The 27160-nt window shown below is 38.0% G+C and overlaps 1 protein-coding gene and 1 pseudogene across 2 annotated transcripts in view; one reads left to right on the forward strand and one right to left on the reverse strand.

Annotated features, from left to right (window-relative positions):
* Nucleotides 1–2879: 2879 nt before the first annotated feature.
* LYRM7 (LYR motif containing 7) overlaps nt 2880–27160 on the forward strand; it is a 31113-nt gene continuing 6832 nt past the window's right edge. Inside the window, exons 1-4 of one of the 2 annotated variants that reach the window (XM_053566119.1) lie at nt 2880–3116; nt 8283–8355; nt 10555–10625; nt 11668–11749. In XM_053566119.1, the coding sequence (XP_053422094.1) occupies nt 3054–3116; nt 8283–8355; nt 10555–10625; nt 11668–11749 (289 nt within the window). In that variant the 5' untranslated portion in view covers nt 2880–3053. The remainder of the gene's footprint in view (nt 3117–8282; nt 8356–10554; nt 10626–11667; nt 11750–27160) is intronic. The other variant, XM_053566120.1, reaches the window with a different exon arrangement.
* On the reverse strand, nt 14681–18041 carry LOC128568449 (GTP-binding nuclear protein Ran-like; annotated as a pseudogene).

Genomic DNA, 27160 nt, shown 5'->3' on the forward strand with positions numbered 1-27160 from the left:
CACCTTCATTTGGATGTCTACCAGGCACTTCAACTTTATTTTTACTCCCCCTAAACAAACAAACTGAAATCTCTTCCTTCAGCATTCTGTATCTACTATACTAACATTCACCCAATTGCTTAAGCCAGAAACCTTAAAATCATCTCACCACATTTTCAACATATATGAATCACTTCTCACCTCTTCCACCCCCACTACCCTAATCCCAGCTACTATTACAACCTGCCTCCTATTTTGAGAACCTCCTAGTTGAAAAAGCCACTTTGCTTCCACTATAGTCAATCTGCCATACATCACCTAAAATGATCTTTACAAATATAATGTCATTCTCCGGCTGGTATTCCAGTGCATTCCATCATAGAATAAAATCCAAAATCCTTATCTTGATTTATTGGATCCTATGTGACCAGGCCCATGGTTCTTTCTCTTTATTTCCTACCCTTTCAACTTTATTGACTGTCTTCATCTATATTGAGTGTAGTAGGCAGAAGATGCTCATGTCCTAATGTATATGTACATGGTAAATGGAATTTTGCAGATGTGATTAAGTCAGGAATTTTTTAAATTATGCATTTGCATTTAAGAATTTCTTCCATTAACATTTTCAAGAGATGAGAACTGCAGATATAATTAAACTTTCAAATGTATTATTCTTTTGTGTAAGTCAGTTTTCATTTTAAAGTTAGGAATCTTAAGAAGAGTCCTATATTATCCAGGTGGGCCTGATATAATCATAAAGGCCTTTGTAAGTGAAAGACACAGAAGAGTGAGAATGAGGGGAAATACAATAGAAGCAGGAGGGAGAATCAAGAGATTTTAAGATGTTCCTTTATTGGCTTTGGAGATGGAAGGGGCCATTAACAGGTGGCATTTTGGAAGTCAGAAGTCCAAATTACCTTTCACTAAGCTAAATTCAAGGTGTTAGCAAGGGTGCATCACTTTCAGAGGCTTTAGGGGAAAATCAATTCCCTCACCTTTTCCAGTTTCGAGAGGCAGCCTGCTTTCCTTGGTTTGTGGCCCATTCCTTCATCTTCAAAGCCCACAGTGGAACATCTTCAAACTTCTCCCTGACACTGCTTCCTTCTTCCACTTATAAGGATCATTCTGATTACACTGGGCCCTCCACACAATTTAGGATAATCTTCTCATCTCAAATCCTTAATTTAATCACATGTGCAAAGTCCCTTTTGTCATATAAGGTAAAATAATCAGAGGTTCTAGGCATGTGAACTCAGACATATTTTGGAGGCCATTATCCTGCCTATTACATACTCCCATGAACTTAAATGATAAATATGTTGGAACTGCCTGTTTAGTTCTGGGATACACTTTGAGATGTAGAAAACTAGGATATGTTCCCAGAAAAAAAAAAAAAAAGAAAGAAAAAGAATAGCAAAGAACTTCATTTGTGAAACAGTTGAAGTAAAGATACAGATGTATCTAAGAGAAGCAACCAGACTGAACTAATTTTGGCATTATAGTAACTGTATTTTCAAATATTGCCAGATGAAGGGTTTTAGTTAACTGAATACAGGACCCTAGTTAGCCAGAATTATTAAAATGTATTACAAATTTTGAGGAAATTAGGCTGATTCTGAACAGGAAATGAAAAAAAAAAGCATCCTTTAATCATTGTAAGCATTCAGAAGGCACAATGTGATGTCACAAAACCACCTAACTTGTTTCCTAGATAAAAAAAAAAAATACCTGGTTTAATTGCTTGATAATATGATTATATTAAATGCTCTTCTGAAAATCAAGTGTACTTTTAAAAAATACTATCATCTTGCTATTCTCCTGATGATTTACGACATTCTTCAAAATGACATTAAGTCACAGAAAAGCAAAGGGCCTTGGAAACCCGTTGATCCAAATCTTTCATTCTTAATTTTTTTAAGTCAATTTTACCAAAAAGTTAAATATGTCGTGGTAGGGAAGGCAAACATGGATTATTCAATAGAACAATATTAAGGCTTTTCTTGATCTTGGCAAGGTCTTAAGTTAAAAACACAAATAAATGGCTTTGTAATTGTCTATGATTATGATGTTGCTAATAAATATTCACTTTCAGCCTCTATCAGCAAAACCAAAGAGTAGAGCAATTTGAGTAGGCAGGATGTAGTACCTGGTAAGACTAGGGCTTGGGGTCAGGTGCAGCAGATTTCTATCACTGAGTTGCACTTAACTAGCGTGTGAACTTGAGCAAGTAACTCGACCTCACCTCATGGGAAAAATAAAAAGAATGTAGAACACAATTTCTGTTTTTGAGGCAGATCTCACTTTCTCCCTGGAGTTAGAATACAGCTACAGCATAACTTACTACAACCTCAAATGCCTGGGCTCAATTGATTCTACCACATAGCTGACACTACAGGTGCACGCCACCACGCCAAGCTAGTTTTAAATTTTTTTCTACAGACGGAGTCTTCTCTGGCTCTACTGCTCTGGCCGGTCTCAAAGTCCCATACTTAAGCAATCCTCCCACCTTGGCCTCCCAAAGGGTTTGGATTACAGGCATGACCCACCGCGTCCGGCAACAACAGAACTTCTAAGAGCATTCCAATAAACGCCCATTGTAGTTACTAGAGCTTGGCTTTTATTTATGCATATTTCCAAGGAGATTGTCGCCCTTGGGAAACATTAAAACAAGACCCTTAAATAGACGATTTTAACTATTCCCACATAGGAGGAAACAAAACTACACGTTCCAAAGCCATATGTAAATACCAAGCCAGCCTGTGCATCAGAGGTTCCCTGGGTCGGAAGTGGCCCTGCCCCTAACAAACATGGCATCCAGAAGATTTCCGTTCTCTTCTGGCCAATAATTGGGCTTCGCGACTTCTCGCGGTTTTACCAGCTGCCACCGGCTTAGCAAACACCTGGTCGTTTCGAGGAAGGAGGGTCTACAAAGGAAATGCTACCTAGTGATTGGTTGTGGCGCGTTAGGAACATGGCTACAGGAACTTGGACAGTTCAAACCTGGCATTGATTGGTTTGCGAAGAGGCGGGGCCCCTCGACCGCTTGAGAAGTGGCCGCAGCGGCGAGAAGAGCCATGGGTCATGCGGCCAAGGTGACAGGGCCCAGGGAGGGGATGGGTGCGATGCAGACAGGGAGGGTAAGTTCGCCGCCTTATGAAGGTTGTCTGGAGTCTTTGCAGGCTGGGGTTTAAGACCCTTCATGGAGGATGTGGCCGTTGCCCCAGAGGAGCCAAATGACCAACCACGTGGGGCAGTCGAGGGTTTGTGCAGGTGCGGAGGATGGGGCAGCTATGTAGTTGGATTCTGCTGACCATACTGACAGAGTATGGGCTGTTTATCCGTGATACAAGCCCGCGACTTGACTTTTGCCCCCATTTCATCTCCAGAGTATTTGTCTGAGGGGCCCATTTCACATTTCTGGAATATATAGGAGAAGCTAAAGGCAATCCTGAGGTACAACCGTCCAATGTAGAGAAAAGTTTGTTTGGATAACCAGAAGGTTCACAGACGTTTAGCAACCGAGAATACCGAGTCCTTGCAAAATTACTTGCCAAAAGTAGCATCAGCAGGGGCCGGTGAGAACTGAGTGTCCTAATTGAGCTTGGGATTTGCTGGCCCCGCCTGGGTCACCCCGAGGATCTGGTCTGAAATTCATTTCTTGTCAAGCAGATTCACATTCCTGACAGGTGCACATTTCTCAGGAGCAGCCATCCCTTAACCTTACATGTTATCAGCATGGCTGATTGGGACTTGCAGTTGTCAGTGGCTGAAACATAGGCATGGAAAAGGGGAAATAGCCTGTTACAATAGGGTGAGGAAAAACAATGCTAATGGTTGGTTGATCAATAATAGGTAGCCACCAAGCGGTCCTCATGTACTATTGAACTTGGTGTTCTCTGTACATTTTAATACACATCGCAACACCAATAGAAACAATTGTACGGAGTTATTCAGTCAAAAATTTACTGTGTCCGTACAACTTACCAATAATAATAGCCAGACCAGGTGCAGGCTCATGCCTGTAATCCTGTCGTTCTGGGAGTCCAAGGCTGGAGGATTGCTTGAGCCCAGGAGTTTGAGATCAGCCTCCCCCCACCTCAACCTCCCAAAGTACTAGAATTATAGGCATGAGCCACTGCTCCTGACCAAGTTTTCCACATTTTAATAAAATCAGCTCCATGGCAATAATGATGACATTTTCTTTTTCTTACACCAAGCCTTTCTTTTTTTTTTTTCCTTAAGTAGCATGTATAACCGTTAGGTTATTTCTTACTTTCTTCTTTCCAATATGTCTTCCATTGTTCTTGCATTATTAAATTCTCTGGGTTTCTGTGATGCCTATAATGTCCATGTTTCTACTGGCAGTCTCTTCAAGGCAATTTGGGTATTTACTGTTGAGGACTTCAGAACTTGTACAATCACTACACATTAATTCCAAAGCCACTTCTCTATTTTTAGGTACAGGCCTACCTCAGAGATATTGTGGGTTCAGTTCCAGACCACTGCAGTAAAATGAATATCACAAAGTGAGTCACATAGTTTTGGGGTTTCCTAGTACACATAAAGGTTATGTTTATATAACACTGTAGTCTATCAAGTGTGCAATAGTATTATCAAACATCCAGTGTACATATCATAATCAAAAATTATTTTGTTGCTAAAAAATGCTAACGATCATCTGAGCCTGCAGTACTTCATAATCTGTTTGCTGGTGGAGAGTCTTGCCTCAGTGTTGTTGGCTGCCAACTGATGGGGTGGTGGTTGCCAAAGGTTCCTGTGGCAATTTCTTAAAATAAGACAACAATAAAGTTTGCCACGTTGACTTTCCTCTGAGGATAGATTTCTCTGTAGCATACATAGGATGCTTTTCATAGCATTGTAACCACAATAGAACTTCTTTCAAAACTGGAGTCAATCTGTCCTCTTAAACCTTGTCACTGCTTTATCAACTAAGTTAATACAATATTCTAAATACTTTGTTGTTTTTTCAACAATGTTCATACCATCTTCCCCAGGAATAGATTCCATCTCAAGAAAGCACTCTCTTGGCTGGGCACCTGTAGCACAGTGGTTATGGCGCTAGCCACATACACTGAGGCTGGCAGGTTCAAACCTGGCCTGCACCAGCTAAACAACAATGACAACTGCAACAACAACAACAAAAAAAATAGCCGGGCATTGTGGCAGGCACCTGTAGTCCCAGCTACTTGGGAGGCTGAAGCAAGAGAATCGTTTAAGCTCAAGAGTTTAAGGTTGCTGTGAGCTGTGACACCATGGCACTCTACTCAGGGCAACAAAGTGAGACTGTCTCAAAAAAAAAGAAAGAAAGAAAAAGAAACCACTCTCTTTACTCATCTATAGGTAGCAATTCCTTGTCTGTTACAGTTTTATCATGAGATTGCAGTGATTCAGTCACATCTTCATGTTCTACTTATTCTGTTCTCTTGTTGTTTCCACCACATCTGCCATGACTTTCTCCAATGAAGTCTTGAACCCCTCAAAGTCATCCGGGAGGGTTGGAGTCAATTTCTTCTAAACTCCTGTTAATGTTGATATTTTGATCTTCTCCCACAAATCACAAATGTTCTGAATAGCATGTAAAATGGTGCATCCTTTTCAGAAACTTTTCAGTTTACTTTGCCCAGATCTGTCAGAGGAATCACTGACTAGCTATAGGCTTAGAAAATGAATTTCTTAAATAATAAGACTTGAAGGCCAAATTTGCTCCTTCCTCCATGGGCTGCAGAATGGATGTTGTGTTAGCAGGCATGAAAGCAACATTAATCTTATATATCTCCATCAGAACCATTGGGTGACCAGGTACATTGTCAATTAACAGTAATATTTTGAAAGGAATTTTTTTTCTGAGCAGTATTGTGTCTCAGGGACTAGGGAGGCCCAAGGAGAGGGAGAGTGACAGTAGACCGCCTGCCAGGGGAATGGTCAGAACATATGCAACATTTATTAAACTCACCCTTTATTGGTACATTCTATACATACTACATACTACGTGTAACAGTTCTTGGCACTCCACAACAGTTAGAATAATAACATCAAAGATCAGTGATCTCAGAGCACCATAACAAATATAATAATGAAAAAGTTTGAAATATGGTGAGAATTACCAAATGTAACACAAAGACATGAAGTGAGCATTTGCTATTGGAAAAATGCCAAGAGAGTTACTCAATGTAGGGCTGCCACAAACCTTCAATTTATAAAAAATACAACAAAGCAAAGTGCGATAAAACAAGGTATGCCTGGACTTGTTACAGCAGCACCCAATTTTTCAGTACCAAAACTTGTATTAATTACCTATGGCTATTGTAACGAAGTACTGCAAACAAGATGGCTTAAAACAACAGAAATACACTGTCTCACAGTTCTGGAAGCTAGAAATGCAAGCTGTCAACAGGGCGGTGCTCCCTCTATTACTCTGGGTAAAATCTTCCCTTTCATCTTCCTAGTTTCTGATGGTGGCTGTCAATCCTTGGTGATCTTGCCAGTCTCTACCTCTTCTTCACATAGTTGTCTTTCCTCTGTGTGTTTGTCTTCATGTGGTATTTTTCCTCTTATAAGGGCATCAGTCATATTGGATTAGGACCTACACTAGTGACCTCAATTACATCAGCAAAGAGCCTGTTTCCAAATAAAGTCACATTTACAGGTACTTGAGGTTAAGACTTCAACATTTCTTGTTGGGAGAGACACAGTTTCAGCCTCTGTTCCACATTTTATTTACCCATTCGTGAGGTGATAGACAATTGGGTTGTTTCTACTTTTGGCCTATTGTGAATAATACTGCTGTGAACATTAGTATACAGGGTTTTGTGTGAATATATGTTTTCATTATCTTGGGTATATACCTAGCAAAATTTCTGGGTCATAAGATACCTGTTATGTTTAACTTTTTGAACAACTGCCACACTTTTCCAAGCCAAACTGGTACCATGCTACATCCCCACCAAAAATGTATGAGGGTTTCAATTTTTCCACATCCTTGCCAACTCTTGTTATTGACTGTCCTTTTGACTATAGCCATCCTATTACCTATTATTATGATACTATACTAAGGTGAAGTGGTGACTTGTTGAGATTTACATTTGTATTTCCAGATGGCAAATGAAATGAATATCTTTCTATTGTCTGTTTCTGGTTTTTTGGTTTTGTTTTTTTCCTAGAGAAATACCTACTCAAATCTTTTGCCTTTTTTTTTTTTTGAGACAAGGTATTGCTGTGTTTATGTTCCTGCTATATTTATGTTACTCAGGCTAGTCTTGAACTAACACCTGGGCTCAAACAATACTCCTGCCTTAGCCTCCCAAGTAGCTAGGATTTATGTGCTCCAACACCCAGCAAAGTATTTTAGCTATTTTTTCTGGAATTAACCTTCATGTTTCTAAATAATGTGTTCAAACTGCTGTTTACTTTTTCCTCTTTGGAGATATTATTTATTGACTTATAACTGTGGAAGGTAAAGAGTAAGCTTCGTCACACCTCCTATTCTCTCAGTATATAAATTTTGTCAAATCAGTTTTCATCTTTGATATTATTAGTAAATAACAATTGCTAACAGCTGAGCCATCTAATACATGATTACATTGCCTTTCTTTAGCACCATTTTTGGACTTAAGTGTGAAATGACCTCAGCCTATTATTAAAGCCTCTTTACAATTTTACTAAAATACCAAGTTCTTTTCTCTTTAAAAAAAAATTTTTTTTAATGTATTTTATTTTTATTTCAGAATAGTACGAGAGTACACACATTTTGGTTACACAGTTTGTTTTTGTATATTTTAAGTCAAAGTTATAATTGTGCCCCTCACCCAAATCTGTTTTTTTAATTGAAACTAAGAATATTCATAAATCTCTGCATTCCACTTCTTCTTTAAGAAATTGCAATTAAACTTGCTTAAATTATCTGAAATGCCTTCCTTCTAGACTCTAAGATATAATAAGTGAAAAAAATGTAATAAGCGCATGATTTAAAGAAAAGATAAAAGCCTCAATATGTTAAGAAAAATGAGAATAGTTACAAACCAGATGGATAAAGTTGGTTACCTTAGCAGACTGGTTTTTAGCAGGAGAATTATTAACTTTTTAACCTTGCTTCAAAGAACTTTGTATTTTTATAAAGCTAAAAAATGTTTTAATTTAAAGGTAAATAATCAAGCCCTGGTTTTTGCCCCCTATTTTGAAAAATAGTCTAAGACACAAACAGAAAGAAATACTATTTAATCCTTATACTTCTGTAAAATGTGAAATTTTTTCTTTTGAGGTCTGAATTCTGATTTTCATAACAGGTTTTACAGCTCTTTAAAACATTGCACAGGACCAGACAGCAAGTTTTTAAAAATGATGCCAGAGCATTAGAAGGTTAGTATATTTTTTACCCCATGGGACCAAGTCTTTTTTTTTTTTTTTTAAGAGACAGCATCTCACTTTATCACCCTCGGTAGAGTGCCATAGCGTCACAGTATGACAGCTCACAGCAACCTCCAACTCCTGGACTTAGACAATTCTTTTGCCTCAGCCTCCTAAGTAGCTGGGACTATAGGCACCCGCCCAATGCCTGGCAATTTTTTTGTTACAGTTTGGCCAAGGCTGGGTTCGAACCTGCCACCCTCGGTATATGGGGCTAGCACCCTACCCACTGAGCCACAGGCATGCCCCCAAGTCTATTCTTGAGGTAGCTGCTAATCTATCTGAGTGCCTCATGTGGTCAAGACCCATCTTAGGGAATGATCTTCACTCTCTCTCCCCTAATGTTATATTTTACGAAGATTTGTTTACATTATACTTCCTTGAGGAGTTAAGAAAATTTCTAAAAGATGAAATTTTCATAAAGAATCAGCAAAAGGGGGGGTGGAATTTCAATATTTTCCATTGCTTGCCTTATGTTCAAGCTATTAAACTTTCTCTATAACATAATCAGATTTTCACACTCTCTAAGACCGGATACTACTGTGTTATTAGTGTTTTGTGTCAGTCTAGAAGTCACAGCACCTGGGAAAGAGCATCCATTGCAAATGATTGTAAATTCAGTATCTCATTGGTTTAAGTAGTTTCTGTTTTTTCTGGTGGTCACAGGTTCTAAAGCTTAAATCCTATGTTGATCATATTCAGTTCTGCTCCTCATACCTTTCTCAGCCTCCATAAGAGGTCACCTGGGTAGTGTCCTGGTCCTCAGGAATGGTGTATATGTCATATTATGTATACTTTACATGAATTCCTGATTTAATTCTTATAACATGGCTGTAAGGTAGTTTATATTATAATTCCTATTTTTGCAAATGAGACAACTGATGAAAGATTTGCCCCATGTCATACTCCATAAGAGGCGGAGCTAAGGCAGGGGTGTGTGTTGATTTTATGAGGATTTATTTGGCTTCTCTGTGGTATCAGATTTCATGAAAATTATACCTGGCTTTTTTTCTGGCTAATCAGCTGTCATTAGTGTTTGTGTATTTAATTGTGTGACCCTAGACAACTCTTCTTCCGATGTGTGGCAGAGAAAAAAAAAAGGTTGGACATCCCTGATTAGCAATCTGATTCTAAAACGCAAATTTTTAACTGCTTTACATATTGAAATGTATCAAGCATAGTAGGAAGTTTTATTGCTTTAAATTTTTTAAGTGAAATAACTATAAAAACATTTATTATGTATTTGCTAAGCACTTTATATGAATTGTTTTATTAAATGCTCACAACACAATAAGGCCAGTCGGATTAGACTAAATTATGCTACTGTAATGATACCAAAGTCTCAGAGGTATTTGTGAACAGATTTTATTTATCGCTCACTTTACATGTCAGATAAGGCACTTAAAGTTTTATATATAGACATAGACATATGTATCCTCTTTGCTGCTGTCTTTAAGTGTATGTATAGTTTAATACACTTGTATGTGTTGAGCTTTGCCATCTTAAAAATCATTTTGAGCCAGGTGCAGTGACTCACACCTGTAATCCCAACACCTTGGGAGGCTGAGGTAGGATCACTTGAGGCCAGGAGTTTGAGACCAGCTCGGACAACACAGGAAGGCCCCATCTCTACAAAAAATTAAAAGCAAACAAAAATTAGCCAGGTATGGTAGCACATGCTACTCAGGAGGCTAAGGCAGGAGGATAACTTAAGCCCAGGAGTTGGAGATTATAGTGAGCTATGTTCACTCTACGTCCCTCCAGTCTGGGAAAAGCAGTGAAACTCTGCCTTAAAAAAAGGACACTTTAACCTAAATCCTTAGATGTATCGAAATAAAGCATTAAACTGTATTTGTTAGAAACCAGTAGTTTTATGTACACAAATGAAATCGGAAGTAAAAATCAGGGGGGAAAAGTATTAGAGTACCAGAGGTCAAAGGTTTATAGTAAGTTTGCTTACAAATTTGACAGCCTGTCAAAGATTCTTCAGGAGATTTCTTATGCTTTGTTTTTTATGGATGCAAAATTGTTTCCTATTCTAGAGAAGTAATCATTCATAATAAATAATATAATGAATAACATGTAAATTAGTGAAACAAGAATTATAGATTAGAAAAGCAAATAACTGTATATATTTTTTTCTCTCTCTAGCAGCCAGAATAAAAATAAATGAAGAATTCAAAAGTAATAAAAGTGAGACTTCTCCTAAGAAAATAGAAGAGGTATAGTAATTGAGTTTTTCACTTATAATAAAACTCATAAAGGTTTCTTGGCAAAGAGGAAGTGATAAAAATAGAGGAGTTACGTGAGATAAAATCTATTTTGTAGTTAAGGCCATCACACTCGTAGATAACCTTCCCTTGTTTGGTATGGCTCACTTCCTCTGGGTCACCTGCTTATACCCGAAAGACAGCAAGTCATCCTGTGAAAAGAATTTGAAAGTAGTCATGATCAAAGCAAGAGAAGTTGGACCAACCTAGAAATCCACAGAAATTCTATCTTTACCTAAGGCAAGTGACTAAAACTAAGGAGAGTAAGTGTTGTAGTAACTCAGAATGACAGAGAGAACGTCCACTCTTTCAGCTCAACTTGGCAATAGATTTTTTTTTTTTATTCCTATTTTGGCAATGACATAAACAGCCACAAACAGCATGGATTGAAACAAATGAAGCCCTCCCAGCAACACCAATAAGCCAAGCAAGTTGAAACTTGCATGGGTTGAATCAGAAAGGTCACTGTCAGCAGTGTTTCTTGGAAGTGAAATAATGGACCATAACACAGTCTGTCTCAAAATTTTTATAACGACCCATGTATATACATACCTATGATAAAGTTTAATTTATAAATTAGGTACAGTACACAATAATGCTTTGGGGGCATTATTAAATAAAATAAGTTGTTTGAACATAAAGCAGTGCTTACACGGCAGCAATTAACCTGATAACTGAAATGGCTACTAAGTGACTAAGGGGCAGGCAATGTATACAGCGTGAATGTGAATACACTGGACAAATGTATGATTCACATTCCAGGCAAGATGAAATGAGACAGCATGAGAATGGCATGCAATTGAAAACTTATAAATTGTTTATTTTTGGAATTTTTCCATTTAATATTTTTGGACTATCGGTAAATAAAACTGTGGATAAAGGGGAACTACTGTATTACCTAAAAAGAAATTATAGTAAGTGATAGTTTTCAAAAACAGGACATTAGTATGAAACACTCAAAGGATTTATTCTATTTGTTTGGTTTTCTTAACAGCTAATGAAAGTAGGTTTCGATGTTGAATTGTTACTCAGAACATCTGTTATACAAGGTATTCACACAGACCACAATACACTGAGTAAGTAAAATTAAATAAAAATGTTTTCTGGCTGCAATCTGTTTTAAAATATTGAATAATAATAGCACTTTTAATGCTGGGTAATAAAACAGCTTGATTTTGCCAGGCAACAAGATATATGTGGTATTGTATATATTTATATACAATAAAAGATTATATATATAATCTTTATAAACTGTTGTATATAAGATAACAGTTTATAATGCTGAATTACAAAACTAGTTTTACCAGATTGTTTTTTCTTTTCAATTAATTAATTTTTTTCTTTTTTATCTTAACTCCTGATTATATTGCAAAAATGCAGTTACCTATTTGTATCATATTTATTTGCAGTTCTTAATTTTGGGGAGGTCATTTATCACTTACCCAGACTCTCTATTTCATTACCTTTTATTCTATAATTAATTATTTTAATTCAGAAGATTATGAATTATGGGAAATGAAAATACAGTTAAAAATCCTTCATTATGCTTCCAGACTTGTGGGGCTTTAGCAAAATCTCATTTCACATTAAATTTTGGTTTTATTTCATAAAGTATCTTTGGGGACAACAACAACAGAAGATGACATTCAATAGGCTGGGTGTATGTGGTGCCTCATATCTGAAATCCTAGCATTCTGGGAGGCCAAGGTGAGAGGATCCCTTGCGGTCAGGCGTAAGCTGTGTTCAGAACATGAGCCAGAATACCACCCAATCTCTACTAAAAATAGAAAAATTACTAGCATACTGGGAGACTGAGGTGGGCAGATTGCTTGAGCTCACAAGTTTGAAACCAGCCTGAGCAAGAGCGAGACCCTGTCTCAAAAAAAAAAAAAAAAATAGCCAAGCATTATGACAGGTGCCTGTAGTCCCAGGTACTCAGGAAGCTCAGGGAAGGAGGATCGCTTGAGTCCGGGAGTTTGAAGTTCCTGTGAGATATGATGCCATGGCACTCTACCTAGGGTGACATAGTGAGACCCTGTCTCAAAAAAAAAAAAAATTTAATCCTGTGGGAAAATTATACAGAAAACCAAAAGATAAAAAGAAATGTAACCCAATATTGTCATATCTAAAACCAGGCTTCTGAAATAGACACCAAATTTAGTTATTTGAAATAAAGTTGTATTCACATAATAAAATAATAAAAATAATATTTAGTTGTGATTACCTGTATAAAATGTTGGCTTTATTACACAGAAACTCTAAAGATCATTATTAAAATAATGATGGCAAGAGGATCACTTGAGCCCTAGGGTTTGAAGTTGCTGTGAGCTATGATGGCACTGCACTCTACCAAGGGTGACAGAGTAAAATTCTGTCTCAAAAAAGTAAAAATAGATAAATTAGCTGGGCATGGTAGTCACCCCTTTCTCACAAGAGTAACCACTATCCCATGTTAACATCACAGATTTTGAACTTTGTATGATAAAGCGTTTCAACTTTATGGAAGTGGAGTCATACAGGATTACTCTTTTTTCTGGCTTCTCTCTCTCTCAACATAGTTGTGAGATTGACCTAGATGTATATAGTGATGTTATGAATATTGTTTAAACATAATTTATCCTATTACTGTTTGAGTTATTTCCAGTTATGGGCATAATGAATAATGATTTATGAACATTCTTCTACGTGCCTTTTGGTGAAAAAAAATGTGTATATATAAAATGCATTTCTCTTGAGTCTAGGTGTACATAGAAGTGAAATTTTTCTGGATCATAGGATATGTGCTTATTTGGCTAACCAGTTTTCAAAAGTGCTTGTACTAATTTATACTTCCCAGCAGCAGCATCTGAGAGCTCCAGTTGCTCTGCATCCTCACCAACATTTGTTACTGTGTGTCTCTTTAATTTTAGCTTTCTTGATGGATATGTAGTGGTATGGCATTGTGATTAATTTGGATTTCTCTGGTAATTTATGAAATATGAGCACCTTTTCAGTTGTTTAGTGGACATTGGGATTTTCTCTTATATGAAGTTCCTATTCAAGTCTCATTTTTCTAAGGGTTTTTCTGCCTTTTGATTTGAAGGAGTGCTTTATATGTTCTGAATACAAAATAATTGTTTCTATCACAAGAATGGAGACACAAGAATCAAAGGTACTCAATACTAATATTAGCCAGACAATCTAATACACACCCACATAAAAGAAAAACTCAGATCAATTCAAGGTGGGGGGCAAGGGAATGAGAGAGTGGGGAAAGGGTGAGGGTAGATGTTAGGGTGTATGGCACACCTCTTGGGGGCAGGGCACAATTATAAGAGGGAGTCTACTTAACACATGCAAACATTATAACCTTATTCTTTGTATCCTCAAATTAACCTGAAACAATAATTTAAAAAAAAATGAAAAAAATATTTATCAGATACATGTATTACAAGAATCTTTTATTTTGTGTTGTCTTTTCACTTTGGTAGTATTACTTTTTGATGAGAAGTTCTTAATTTTAAGGTAGTCCTGTTTATCAGTTTTTTCCTTTATGATTAGTACTTTTGAGTCTTGTTGAAGAAATCTTTGCCTATCTCAGCAAGATCTTTAAGAGATTCTCCTGGGCGGCGCCTGTGGCTCAGTCGGTAAGGCGCCGGCCCCATATACCGAGGGTGGCGGGTTCAAACCCGGCCCCGGCCAAACTGCAACCAAAAAATAGCCGGGCATTGTGGCAGGCGCCTGTAGTCCCAGCTACTCGGGAGGCTGAGGCAAGAGAATTGCTTAAGCCCAAGAGTTGGAGATTGCTGTGAGCTGTGTGAGGCCACGGCACTCTACCGAGGGTGGTACAGTGAGACTCTGTCTCTACAAAAAAAAAAAAAAGAGAGATTCTCCTATGCTTTCTTCCAAAACTTTATTGTTTGATTTTTAACATTTGGTTGTTTTTATCAGCTAAAGTTGATTTTTATATATGGTATAAGATAGGAGGTCAGGATTTTTTTTTTTTTTTTACATATGAATGTCCAATTGTTCCAGTATCATTTATTGAAAAGACCACTCTTTTTCCTGCTGCTCCTACAGGGTCACCTTTGCCATAAAATCAAGTGTAGGTATACATTTGTTTCTGGACTTTATACTCTCTTCAATTTGTTTTTCTTTTCTTGCATCACATACCCTAATATCTTGATTACTACAGATGCATGTTTATCTTTATATTTGGTAATATAAGTAAAAAGAGCTTTTAGTTAATGAGGATTTATCAGAATATATTAGAGCAGAGTTATAAGAGCAGCAAACATCTTATTTAAAATTTGTAGTCATCAGCTTTTATTTTAGTAATGATCTTTAGAGTTTCTATTTAGGATAGATAGCCAACACTTTATCCAGATAACCACAGCTAAATATTATTTTTTATTTTATTATGTGAATAAAACTTTATTTCAAGTTTATTTCAAATAACTAAACTAGTATCTTTTCAAATGCCTGGTTTTAGATATGATATTATTGGGTTAGATTTCTTTTTATATTTGGTTTTCTGTATAATTTAATTTTCCCACAGGATGAAAATTTTTTTTTTTTTGATATTTGAAATACAACTTTATTTTAATTGTAAACGAAAGGAATAGGAATAACAATGACAAACAAGATTTCACCACTGTATATTGTGATGTGACTGTAGCAGTCTTATATTTGAAACTCAAGAAGGAATCAACTGTGTTCCCAACAGCGAAATATGCAGGTCCAAACAATGAAAGTATTTTTATTTTTTTTTTAATTTTGTAGCCAGGGCTGGATTTGAACCCGCCACCTCTGGCATATGGGGCCACCTCCCTACTCCTTTCAGCCACAGGCACCACCCGAAGGTATTTTTTTAAACTGCCACATTCACTCCCAAGCCCATTCATCTCCTTCAGCATCCCAGATGAAGCACGTGTTCTGCTTAGCTAGATAATAAAGTGGCACACACGCTGCACTGCTCACATCACAGGACAGCCTATAAAACTAGACTTTTGACGCTGGGCTCCAGCTTCATTCTCACAGGTCATCATCCTCATCCGGGAAAGCAGTTGTCTGAGCAACCTCTAAGTCACGTTCATATTGTGCTGCCAAAGCTGGGTCCATGACCACCTCTGGCCGGGCAAGAGCAGGCATGGCAACAAACTCCATGTTAGGGTCTCCAATTAGCTTTCTAGCAAGCCAGAGGAAAGACTTTTCAAAGTTGTAGTTACTTTTGGCAGATCTGTCGTAGTACTGAAGATTTTTCTTTCAGTGAAAGACAATAGATTTTGCCTTCACTTTCCTGTCCTTAATATCCACTTTGTTTCCACACAACACAATAGGGATGTTTTCACATACTCTTACCAGATCTCTATGCCAGTTAGGCACTCTTGATGTTACATCAAACATTATAATGGCACAGTGGGCTTGCATGTCATAGCCATCTCTTAGTCCACCAGATTTCTCCTGGCCAGCTGTATCCCATACATTGAACTTGATGGGTCCTCTGTTGGTGTGGAACACAAGGGAATGGACCTCAACGCCTAAGGTGGCTAAATACTTCTTAAATTCACCAGTCAAGTGGCGTTTCACGAATGTAGTTTTCCCAGTCCCACCATTACCAACCAGTATGAGCATGAACTGGACCTGGGGCTCTCCCTGGGCGGCCATCGCAGTGTCCTGCAGAAAAAGAGCACCCTGTATGCGGGCCAAGCAGGCCGCGGGCACCTGGCAGCCAGGAGCCTATGCCCCCACACCACCTTTTTTTTTTTTTTTTTTCTTTTTTGAGACAGAATCTCACTCTGTCATCCTGGGTAGAATGCCGTGGCATCATAGCTCACAGCAACCTCAAACTTTTCTGTGATCCTCCTGCTTGAACCTCCTAAGTAGCTGGAACTACAGACACCCACTAAAATGCCTGGCTAGTTTTTCTCTTATTTTATCACTCAGTTACCTGGGGGTTGGTTGCTATCATAGCTCACTGCAATCTTAAACTCTTGAGCTCAAGAGATCCTCTTATCTCAGCCTCTCAATTAGCTGGGACTACAGGCCCCCATGGCAATGCCCAGCTAGTTCTTCTATTTGTAGAGATGGGGTCTCACGCTTGCTCAGGCTGGTACTGAACTCCTGAGCTCAGGCAGTACCCACTGTGGCCTCCCAGAGTGCTAGGATTATAGGCATGAACCACCCCTTTGGGCAGGATTGAAAATTTTAACTTTTTCATGATTGTTAATATGTATTGCTATATTACCTTAATAATGCCTTCCTTGTTCTTTCTACTGAGATACATCTGAGTCTCTTTTTTTCCCTACTTTATTTGTATAGATCCAAAATGTAACAAATTTGATTCTTTTAATCTTTTTCTTTCTTTGCTTTTTTTGGGCGTTGGTCAGTTGATTGGTTGTTTTGAGACAGTGTCTCACTCGGTCACCCCAGCTGTGGCATGTTCATAGCTCATTGCAACATCAAACTGCTGGGCTCAAGCAATCTTCCTGCCTCGATCTCCTGAGTAGCTGGGACTATAGGTCCACATCACCACAATGGCTGATTTTTTTATTTTTGTAGAGACAGGGTTTCACTCTTGCTCAGGGTCCTGAGTCAAGTGATACTCCTACCTTACCCTCTCAGCATGCCAGGAGTGCAGGCATGAGCCACCATGCCAGGCCTCTTTTTTTGAGACAGGTCTCTATGTTACCCAGGCTGAATTCAAGCAATTCTCCCACCTCAGCCTCCCAAGTAGTTGGAATTACAGACACAAACCACTATACCCTTAATTTCTGTTTCTAAAACTTACATTAAGCAAAAATCCTCCAAATATTTTAGCAATGTCTATACTGGCACATAGAGATGAGAAAAATTGGGATTCTGCTTCCTGTTTAAAAAAGAATTATGATTATGCATTTCCAGAAAATATCATATAATGTCCCAATATGAAAAATAATAGAAATAGAAAATAATAAAATGAAACTTCATCTGTGAGAGTAATCACCTCATATACATAATTCTAGTTCAGTCTTTTTCTTTCATTTCAAATTATATTTATGATAGAAATTACATACTGAGTCCAATTAATAACTTCTTATCCCAAATAATAACTCATTTTTTCCTTTTTAAATAAATCACTTCCAGCCATCTCTCAAAAGAAGACATACACATGGCCAAAAGGTATATGAATAAATGCTCAACATCACTAATCATCATGCAATTTGATTAGAATGGCTATTATACCCTAGTTAGAATGACTATTATCAAAAAGATGAAAAATAACAAATCCTATCCAGGATGTGGAGAAAAGGGAACTCTTATACACTGTTGGTGGGAATGTAAATTAGGATAGCCACTATGGAAAACAGTGTGTAGGTGCTCTAAAACTAAAAACAGAACTACCATATGATCTAGCAATCCCTCTGTTGAGTATGTATCTCCAAAATAAAGGAAATCAATGTATCAAAATGGTATCTGTACTCCTGTGTTTATTGCAGTACTACTCAACAATAGCTAAGATAGAGAATCAGCCTGAGTGTTCATCAGCAAATGAGTAGATAAAGAAAATGAGGTATTTGTACACAAGGGAATGTTATTCAGTGAGGCAAAAGAATGAAATCCTGTAATTGGCTGCAACATGGATGAGCTTGGAGGACATTATGTTAAGTGATATAAGCCAGGTACAGAAAGGCAAATACCTCATCTTCTCGCTCATGTGGAAGCTTAAAAAAAGTTTATCTCATAGAAGTAAAAGATAGAATAATGGCTACTAGAGGCTGGTTAAAGGACACAAAATTACAGCTAGATAGGAAAAATAAGTTCTAGTGTTTTATAGCACTGAAGGGCTACTATAACCATTTATAGAAAAGGGAACACTTCTGCACTGCTGGTGGGAATGCAAATTAATACATTCCTTTTGGAAAGATATATGGAGAACACTCAGAGATCTAAAAATAGATCTGCCATTCAATCCTGTAATCCCTCTGCTGGGCATATACCCAGAAGACCAAAAATCACAACATAACAAAGATATTTGTACCAGAATGTTTATTGCAGCCCAATTCATAATTGCTAAGTCATGGAAAAAGCCCAAGCGCCCATCGATCCACGAATGGATTAATAAATTGTGGTATATGTACATCATGGAATACTATGCAGCCTTAAAGAAAGATGGAGACTTTACCTCTTTCATGTTTACATGGATGGAGCTGGAACATATTCTTCTTAGTAAAGTATCTCAAGAATGGAAGAAAAAGTACCCAATGTACTCAGCCCTACTATGAAACTAATTTGGGGCTCTCACATGAAAGCTATAACCCAGTTACAACCTAACAATAGGGGGAAGTGGGAAAGGGGCGGGGGGTAGTGGGTAGAGGGAGGGGGATGGGTGGGATCACACCTGTGGTGCATCTTACAGGGGTATTTGGGAAACTTGGTAAATGTAGAATGTAAATGTTTTGGCACAGTAACTGAGATAACGCCGGAAAGGCTATGTTAACCATTGTGATAAAAACGTGTCAAATGGTCTATGAAGCGAGTGTATGATGCCCCATGATCATATCAATGTATACAGTTATGACTTAATAAAAAAAAAAAGAAAGGCGGCGCCTGTGGCTCAGTGAGCAGGGCGCCGGCCCCATATACCGAGGGTGGCGGGTTCAAACCCAGCCCCGGCCAAACTGCAACAGAAAAATAGCGGGCGTTGTGGCGGGCGCCTGTAGTCCCAGCTGCTCAGGAGGCAGAGGCAAGAGAATCGCGTAAACCCAAGAGTTAGAGGTTGCTGTGAGCCGTGTGACGCCACGGCACTCTACCCGAGGGCGGTACAGTGAGACTCTGTCTCTACAAAAAAAAAAAAACAATTTATATTTTCAAATAGCTGAAAGAGTAGATTTTGGATATTCTCAGCACAAATGATTAGTAAGGTGACTTATATGCTCATTAACCTGATTTGGTCATCATATATACATGTATTGAAATATTCTGTACTCCCCCATAAGAACAGTTATTATGTATCAATTAAAAGAATAAGACCAGGTGCAGTGGCTCACCCCTATAATCTCAGTACTTTGGCAGTTGAATTGGGAGGATCGCTTGAGGCCAAGAATTGGAGACTAGCCGGGACAGCCAGCCTACTGAGACCCCATCTCTACAAGAATTTTTTTTTTTTAAGTAGCCAGGCATGGTGCCATAAGCCTGTAGTCCCAGCTACTCAGGAGGTTGAGGCAGGAGGATCAGGGGTACCTAGGAGTTCGAGGCTGTAGTGAGCTATGATTGTGCCACCATGCTCTAGCCTGAATGACAGAGGGAGACTACCTAAAAAAAAAAAGTAAAATAATAATAAAAAAAAAAACTGTATCTTTACAGATGAGTTCAAGGTTCTTTATTATACTGTTATAATTTCATCATTTGAAAAGTATTTTAAAAATACTGTGTTTGACTTTTTTCCAGATATTCCCTACATTTTTTTATGACCTCAAATGTGTGAATTTGTATTAATCATAATTTTTTATTCATATCACTCTCATCATTGGTCTATATAAAACCCTTTTCCTGTGATTTAGAAAAATACTGAATTTAACTCACTGTTCTATACTTGCTTTCTCTGTGATTATTGACATTTGTCAAACCCTTCCTTCTAATATTGACATTAATCAACTGGTTTCATTGTTGGCCCTTAGCAAACATATGTTCTATAGGCAGTTACCGAATTTATGAATAAAGATGTTACCAGGAAAACGTAGGAGTCACTATATTTTAATGGTACTTAGCCTTTTAATAGGATCATCCATATTTTTTTAACTTATCTCTAAAATATATAAGACTAAGTAGGCTGCTTCTAAGAACATGGGATACTGTAAGACCAAAAAGCTCTAGGAAAGTTGTCTTCTGAAGTTTTTTAAACTTCTGCCTTTCGGTTTATTTATATTTGTCACTGCCCAAAACTATCTTTTCATTTATATTATAAGGCATGTTGATGTGATTCAACAAAAGTTGAATCCTGATTATGATAGAGGCTGAGAACAGAACAATGGGCAAGATAGGTCTGGTCCTTGTCCTGTGGTACATTAGAGTGCCGTGTCAATGATGAACAAGTACATGTTCAGTCAGTCAGTTGCAGTGCCGTGTTAAGAGAAGCAGAGGTGGTGTTGAAGTGCAAAAGCAGAGCTCCAAATCCAAACTTGGAAGGTCAGGAAGAGATTCTTGGAAGAAAATACTTTTGTGTTATAGGTTCTCTAATTGAACTTATCTTTATATTTATGTGCTTGATACATTTAGCAATGTTTTTATAACTTTAGAGTTAAATAGTTTAAAGTCCTATAAATTATTTATATCCAAAATGTCTGTGACTGCCACACTATCATAAACTGTGCTATCTATAATAATTCTTTTTTTTTTTTGGTAGAGACAGAGTCTCACTTTACCGCCCTTGGTAGAGTGCCATGACGTCCCACAGCGCACAGCAACCTCCAGCTCCTGGGCTTAGGCGATTCTCTTGCCTCAGCCTCCTGAACAGCTAGGACTACAGGCGCCCACCACAGCACCCAGCTATTTTTTTGTTGCAGTTTGGCCGGGGCCGGGTTTGAACCCGCTACCCTCGGTATATGGGGCCAGCGCCCTACTCACTGAGCCACAGGTGCCGCCCTATATAATTCTTTAAAACTCTTGACATAAATTTTTATTTTGGTCCATAATTGAACTAAACCTTTTATTTCAAAAAATTACTTTTTCTGGCCAGGCACCTATAATACTAGTACTCTGGGCGGCTCCTGTGGCTCAAAGGGGTAGGGTGCTGGCCCCATATGCCAAAGGTGGTGGGTTCAAGCCCAGCCCTGGCCAAAAAAAAAAAAATACTAGCACTCTGGGAGGCCAAGGCAGATGGATTGCTTTGGAAGTTTGAGACCAGCCTGAGTAGGCATGAGACCTCATCTCTACTAAATTAGTGGGGCATAGTGGCAGGTGCCTATAGTTCCAGCTACTCAAAAGGCTGAGGCAAGAGGATCTGTTAAGCCCAGGAATTTGAGGTTGCTGTGAGCTATGGTGCCATAGTACTCTAGCTTGAGGCAACAGAGTGAGACTGTCTCCAAAAAAAAAAAAAAAAAAGAATACATATATATATATATATATATATATATATATATATATATACACACTTTTTCAATAATATATTTAATGTGACCAGAGTAGATAAGATTTTCCAGGAGCCTAAAACATAGGAAACAAACCATAATGTCAGTGCACTTCCTTGTCAAAGATCTAGCAACTTCTATAAATTAATGTTGTTATAGTACTTAGTATCTAATTTCGAGCAAAGTCAGGGATTTAAAATCAATAAAACAGAATTATGGTTAAAAAAATAGTATAGAGCATGTAAATATACTTGTAGTACATTTGGCCTAAGTAAAGTGTTAGCAATTAATGAATATTAAAACATTCAATTACAGGGTATCTTCTGATTCCAGAGATTACTAAGTAAGGTGAATTGGGTGAGGGATTAGAGGAGTGGATTTTTGACAGATTTTCTGGTTATTTATCACTCTTTAAATCACTTTGCTTAGTTTGGGAATTTCTATCTGCCTGAGTCCTGAATTCCCAAGATAGAATCTAAAAAATTCAGTTCCTCAGTTTCCTTTGCGGCCCAGGCACAGGCGGTTGAGAAGGTGCCACACACTCACCTGTATTCAGAAAGGAACTTGAGGAAGAGTGTGGCGCAGAGTCTACGTTGCCGGGAGGAGTAGTGCCAGTCGTTACAGGATCAGGTTCCTCAGGAAGAAGTGTCACTGATGTGGTGTCAAGAGCAGGTTGTAGTAAAGTTGAGTTTCTGGCAGCGTCTGAAGTGTAGCATCTTGTGTTCCATGAGGGTAGAAATGGTAGCAGTTTCTTCTAGTGCCCCATAGAGGAACAGCAGTGTTTATCATTTGCACAGTTATGTGGCACACGTTTGATCATTGTTCCTGGAAGCTTAGTCTCAAGCTTGCCTGATTATTTAACCCTCAACAATTTTATGAGTTAGAACAGTAACCTGCTAATAAATGATAAATGCCTTTTCTAGTTAATCAGCCAGGGTCTGTTTATGTGACTTGTAACCAAGACCAGCAGTAGTTACCAGAATGAGGTGCTGAAAATGATACAACCTAAAATATGAAATCACTTGAATAGAAGGCGTGAGGGGGGAATGTCATGGAACTGACCATTATATGTGTCAAGCTGGTGAACTTTGTGTTGGTGAAATGTAAGGTCAGTGCCTCTTACTGCTTGGGTACAAACCAAGTACCACCTGAGGCTACAGGAGTAAGAAATAACTAGAATATCAGTACATGCTGGATAGTTCTTCCTGCTTTCAGCAAAATATTGAAAAGGATGCAGATTAAGCTGTTTGCAGAGATGGAAGAATTATATTGCTAAGGGGCACTCTTCTATCTACAGCCTGAAGTCTAATTGATTGATAGTCCTATAATTTAGAACTTTACAGAGTTAAAAATGCCAGTTGCTACTATCTGCTAAAACTAAAGCCAATATAAGCCGGAAGCTTCTGAGCTCTAACATAACGTAAGATTTATGCCCCAAGACTTTCTTATTCTGCCAAAGATCAGATATATAATGCATTTACTGTTTGGAATTTATTGTTTTTCATTGATTTAAGCAGTGGCCATTAAGTAAGGTTTAAGGAAATGGGCAGAATATGAGGCTGTTACCAAAAGATGACAGTCTTTATGCTCAGAAACTGTGTGTCAGATGTCTGCTGTAGCTGCTTGCACACGGAAATTCCTGGAAACATATTTGAAGTTTGTAAAGTTTTTGAGTGATTTGTATTGCTAAGAAACCCCAGGCTTGACCAGCTCTCTTTAACTCTTAAGGCCATCCCTAGAACCCCAATCCTGGAGTTCTTATTTCAATAGGAAATAGACTATGAGAACTTTCAGAGCCCCCCACAAAGCCATCTTCCCTAAAATCTCTACCTCTGGACAAGGACGCTGCCCCAGCAGACAGAACTAGGAAACTTAAAGGACAGTGAGCCAGAGAGGATCTTTCAGTCTCCCAGAAAATCGAAGTAGGTACTGCCAGATTGGCTGATTAGAGAATGGATGTCTTGGCCAAAGCAAGGAGTCCTTATTCTTCCTGACTAGCAGGATTTAGGATTTGCTATGGACAAGTGACTGCTGTATATTTCCCATTCCAAGTTTTTATTGCTATATCCTATTTATTTTTTACTGAGGTCTAATAGGTATTTACCATGTGATCTACCACAACTAGACCTGATGGAGGAGTTAGCACATCAACCAGAAATCCTTGACTGGAGTCTGGCTGAGATTTTAGGGAACAGGTAGTGAATGGATATATTCTATAAATGGGAAGAAGGGGGGGTGTGTGTGTTTAGCAAAGGGGATGGTGCTTATTGCTTCTCCAATATCCATTCTCCTGTTTTTTCTTACTAACTAAAAAAATTGTGTTCAGAGTACAGTGAGCCAAGCCAAAAAAAAAAAAAAAAAAAGGATTTCCCAGACAGCATGACACCGACCTGGCCTACATAAGCAAATACTGGCACTACTTCTAAGAAAGCCAGTGAAAAAAGAATAGGCTGAGCTGAACTCTTCCTTTTGCACTTTTCAGCGCTCTCTTCTTCCTACTTGGAGTGCAGGTGTGATGTGACAGGAGCAGTAAAGACAACCACACACAGAGGGTAGCAGAACAGGAAAAGAGAAAGCGCCTCAGCACCTGCACTAGCCCAAGGCTGCCTTAGTGTGTATTTCTTAATAATGTGAGAAAATTAAATCCCTTACTTATTTAAGCCACTCTTTGTTGTATTTTTGGTTATTCAGAGATGAATGTATTCTAAAATAATATAGGCAGATTTAGCCGTTTATTCTTCTGTTCTCCCATAAAAAATAATATATTGTATCACATTATATTATACTGTAATTTGTTGTCTTTTCCATTTAACTGTAAATTTCTTGAAGTTAAAGCAACTATTACATATTCACCTTTGTATCTTCATTTTTTTTGTTGTAATACTAGCATAAAAAAGGCACATGTTTGATAAATAAATTCTCGTTATTGTTAGTAAGTTAAAATCTACATTATAATTTACTCTCTGATGAAATCTCCAAAGATTTGGTAAAAGCAAGTGAGATATAAACAATGGTTAAATATACTTATTTACCTGGATTTCATTTAGGTAAGCTAGGTTTACCATCTGGCTAAAAAACTAATTAGTCAGACCAGTTCTTTTTTTTTTTTTGCAGTTTTTGGCTGGGGCTGGGATTGAACCCGCCCACCTCCAGCATATGAGGCCGGCACCCTACTCCTTTGAGCCACAGGCACTGCCCCCAGTTCTTTTTTTTTTTCTTTTTCTGAGACAGAGTCTCAAGCTGTCACCCTCGGTAGAGTGCCTTGACATTGCAACTCACAGCAACCTCAAACTCTTGGGTTCAAGCAATTCTCTTGCCTCAACCTCCCAAGTAGCTAGGACTACAGGCACCCACTGCGACGCCCAGCTATTTTTGTTGTTGTTGCAGTTGTTGTTTAGCTGGCCCTGGCTGGGTTCTAACCCCCCAGCCTCAGTGTATGTGGCTGGTGCCATACCCGCTGAGCTTTGGGCGCCGCCCCCAGTTCTTTTTCTTATTAAGTAAAAATTTCAGATTTCTAGATAGGTTGAATTTTTTTTTTTTTAGTGATATTTTTAAAATACTTTAAAACAAATTCAAAAGGTACAAAAGTTGAAGTGCATGAGAATTTCCTTTACTCATGTAAATGCTAAGATTTTACATTTGCTTTATCATCTTTCTCTCATGTTTTTCCTCAACTTTCTGAAAGCAAAGTAGACATAATGCCTCTTCACACCAAAATGTCTCTTTTGTCTTCCTTAATCTGGAGCAATCCCTCAGCCTTTGTCTTTCATGACCATGATGTTTTGAAGAATATAGGCAGGTTATTTTATAGAATGTTATTTAAGCATGTTTTCATCATGATAGCTCATCCGTATTCAGCTCTTTTGGAAAAAAGAGGCAGAAACTGGGCATCCTCTCAAAAATTTGTATCCTGGGGTGGCGCATGTGGCTCAAAGGTGTAGGGCCCTGCCCCCATATACCAGAGGTAGCGGGTTCAAACCTAGCCCCAGCCACAAAAAAAAAAAAAAATTGTATCCTAAGAGCTTTATCTTTGGTTTTTAAATAATTTTTAATTATTATGGGTACATGTGATTTTTTGATACAGGCATACAGTGTGAGTTGATCAAACCAGGGTAATAGGGGCATTTATAATTTCTTTGTGTAGGAATGTTCCACTTCCACTCTTAGTTGTTTTAACATATACTATAAATTATTGTTGATTATGTTCACTTTGTTGTCTCATCAAATATTGTTCATTCTATCTAATTTTATTTTTGCACCAACTAACCATCTCCATTTTACCCCACCTCCCTGTTACCCTTCCTAGCCTCTGATAACCATCCTTCTATTCTGTTTCCATGACATGAGCCGTATTTTATAATTAGATATGACATATTAGTGAAAACATCTAAACTCTGTCTTTCTGTGCTTGGCTTAGCTTACTTAACATAATGTTCTCCACTTCCATTCATGTTGTTGCAAATGGCAGGATTTCATTTTTTGTGTGTGTGGCTATATAACATTCCATTGTGTATATATGTACCGCAGTTTATTTATCTATTAATGGACACTTGGATTGATTGCAAGTCTTAGCTATTGTGAACAGTACTGGAATAAACATGGGAGTGCAAATATCTTTTCAATGTACTGAATTCCCCTTCTTTGGAAATACACCCAGCAGTGGGATTGCTGGGTCATATGGTAGTTCTGTTCTTAGTTTTTTGAGGAACCTCCATTCTGTTCTCTATAGTGGTTGCACTAATACACATTTCTCCAACAGTGTACAAGCTTTCTCTTTTCTCCATATCTTTGCCAGCATTCAGTATTGTCTGTCTTTGATAAAAGCCATTTTAACTGAGGTGAGATGATATCTCATTGTAGTTTTGACTTTGCATTTCTCTGATGACTAAAGTTGAAAAACGTTGAACATTTTTCTCATATGCCTATTGGCCATTTGTAGAAATGTCTATTCAGATTTTGCCCATTTGTTTGTTTTATTTTTTTCCTGTTGAGTTGTTAGAGCTCCTTACATATTGTAGTTATTAATCCCTTGTCAGATGGTTAATTTGCCAGTATTTTCTCTCATTCTGTGGGTTGTCTCTTCATTTTGTTCACTGTTTCCTTTGCCATGCAGAAGCTTCTTTATTTGATGCAATCCCATTTGTCCAATTTTGCTTCAGTTGCCTGTGCTTTGGGGATATCACTCAAGAAGTTTTGGCCTAGACCAGCGTCCTGAAGCATTTCCCCAATGTTTTCTTTTAGTAGTTAAATCTCTGAGGTTTAAATCTTTAATCCATTTTGATTTGATTTTTGTATATGGTTAGAGATAAATGTCTCGTTTCACTCTTCTGCCCATGCATATCCAGTTTCTCCAGCACTGTTTGTTGAAGAGACTATCTTTTTCCCACTGTATGTTCTTGG

Source organism: Nycticebus coucang, chromosome 17 (genome assembly GCF_027406575.1).
Source record: "Nycticebus coucang isolate mNycCou1 chromosome 17, mNycCou1.pri, whole genome shotgun sequence".
Classification (NCBI taxonomy): domain Eukaryota; kingdom Metazoa; phylum Chordata; class Mammalia; order Primates; family Lorisidae; genus Nycticebus; species Nycticebus coucang.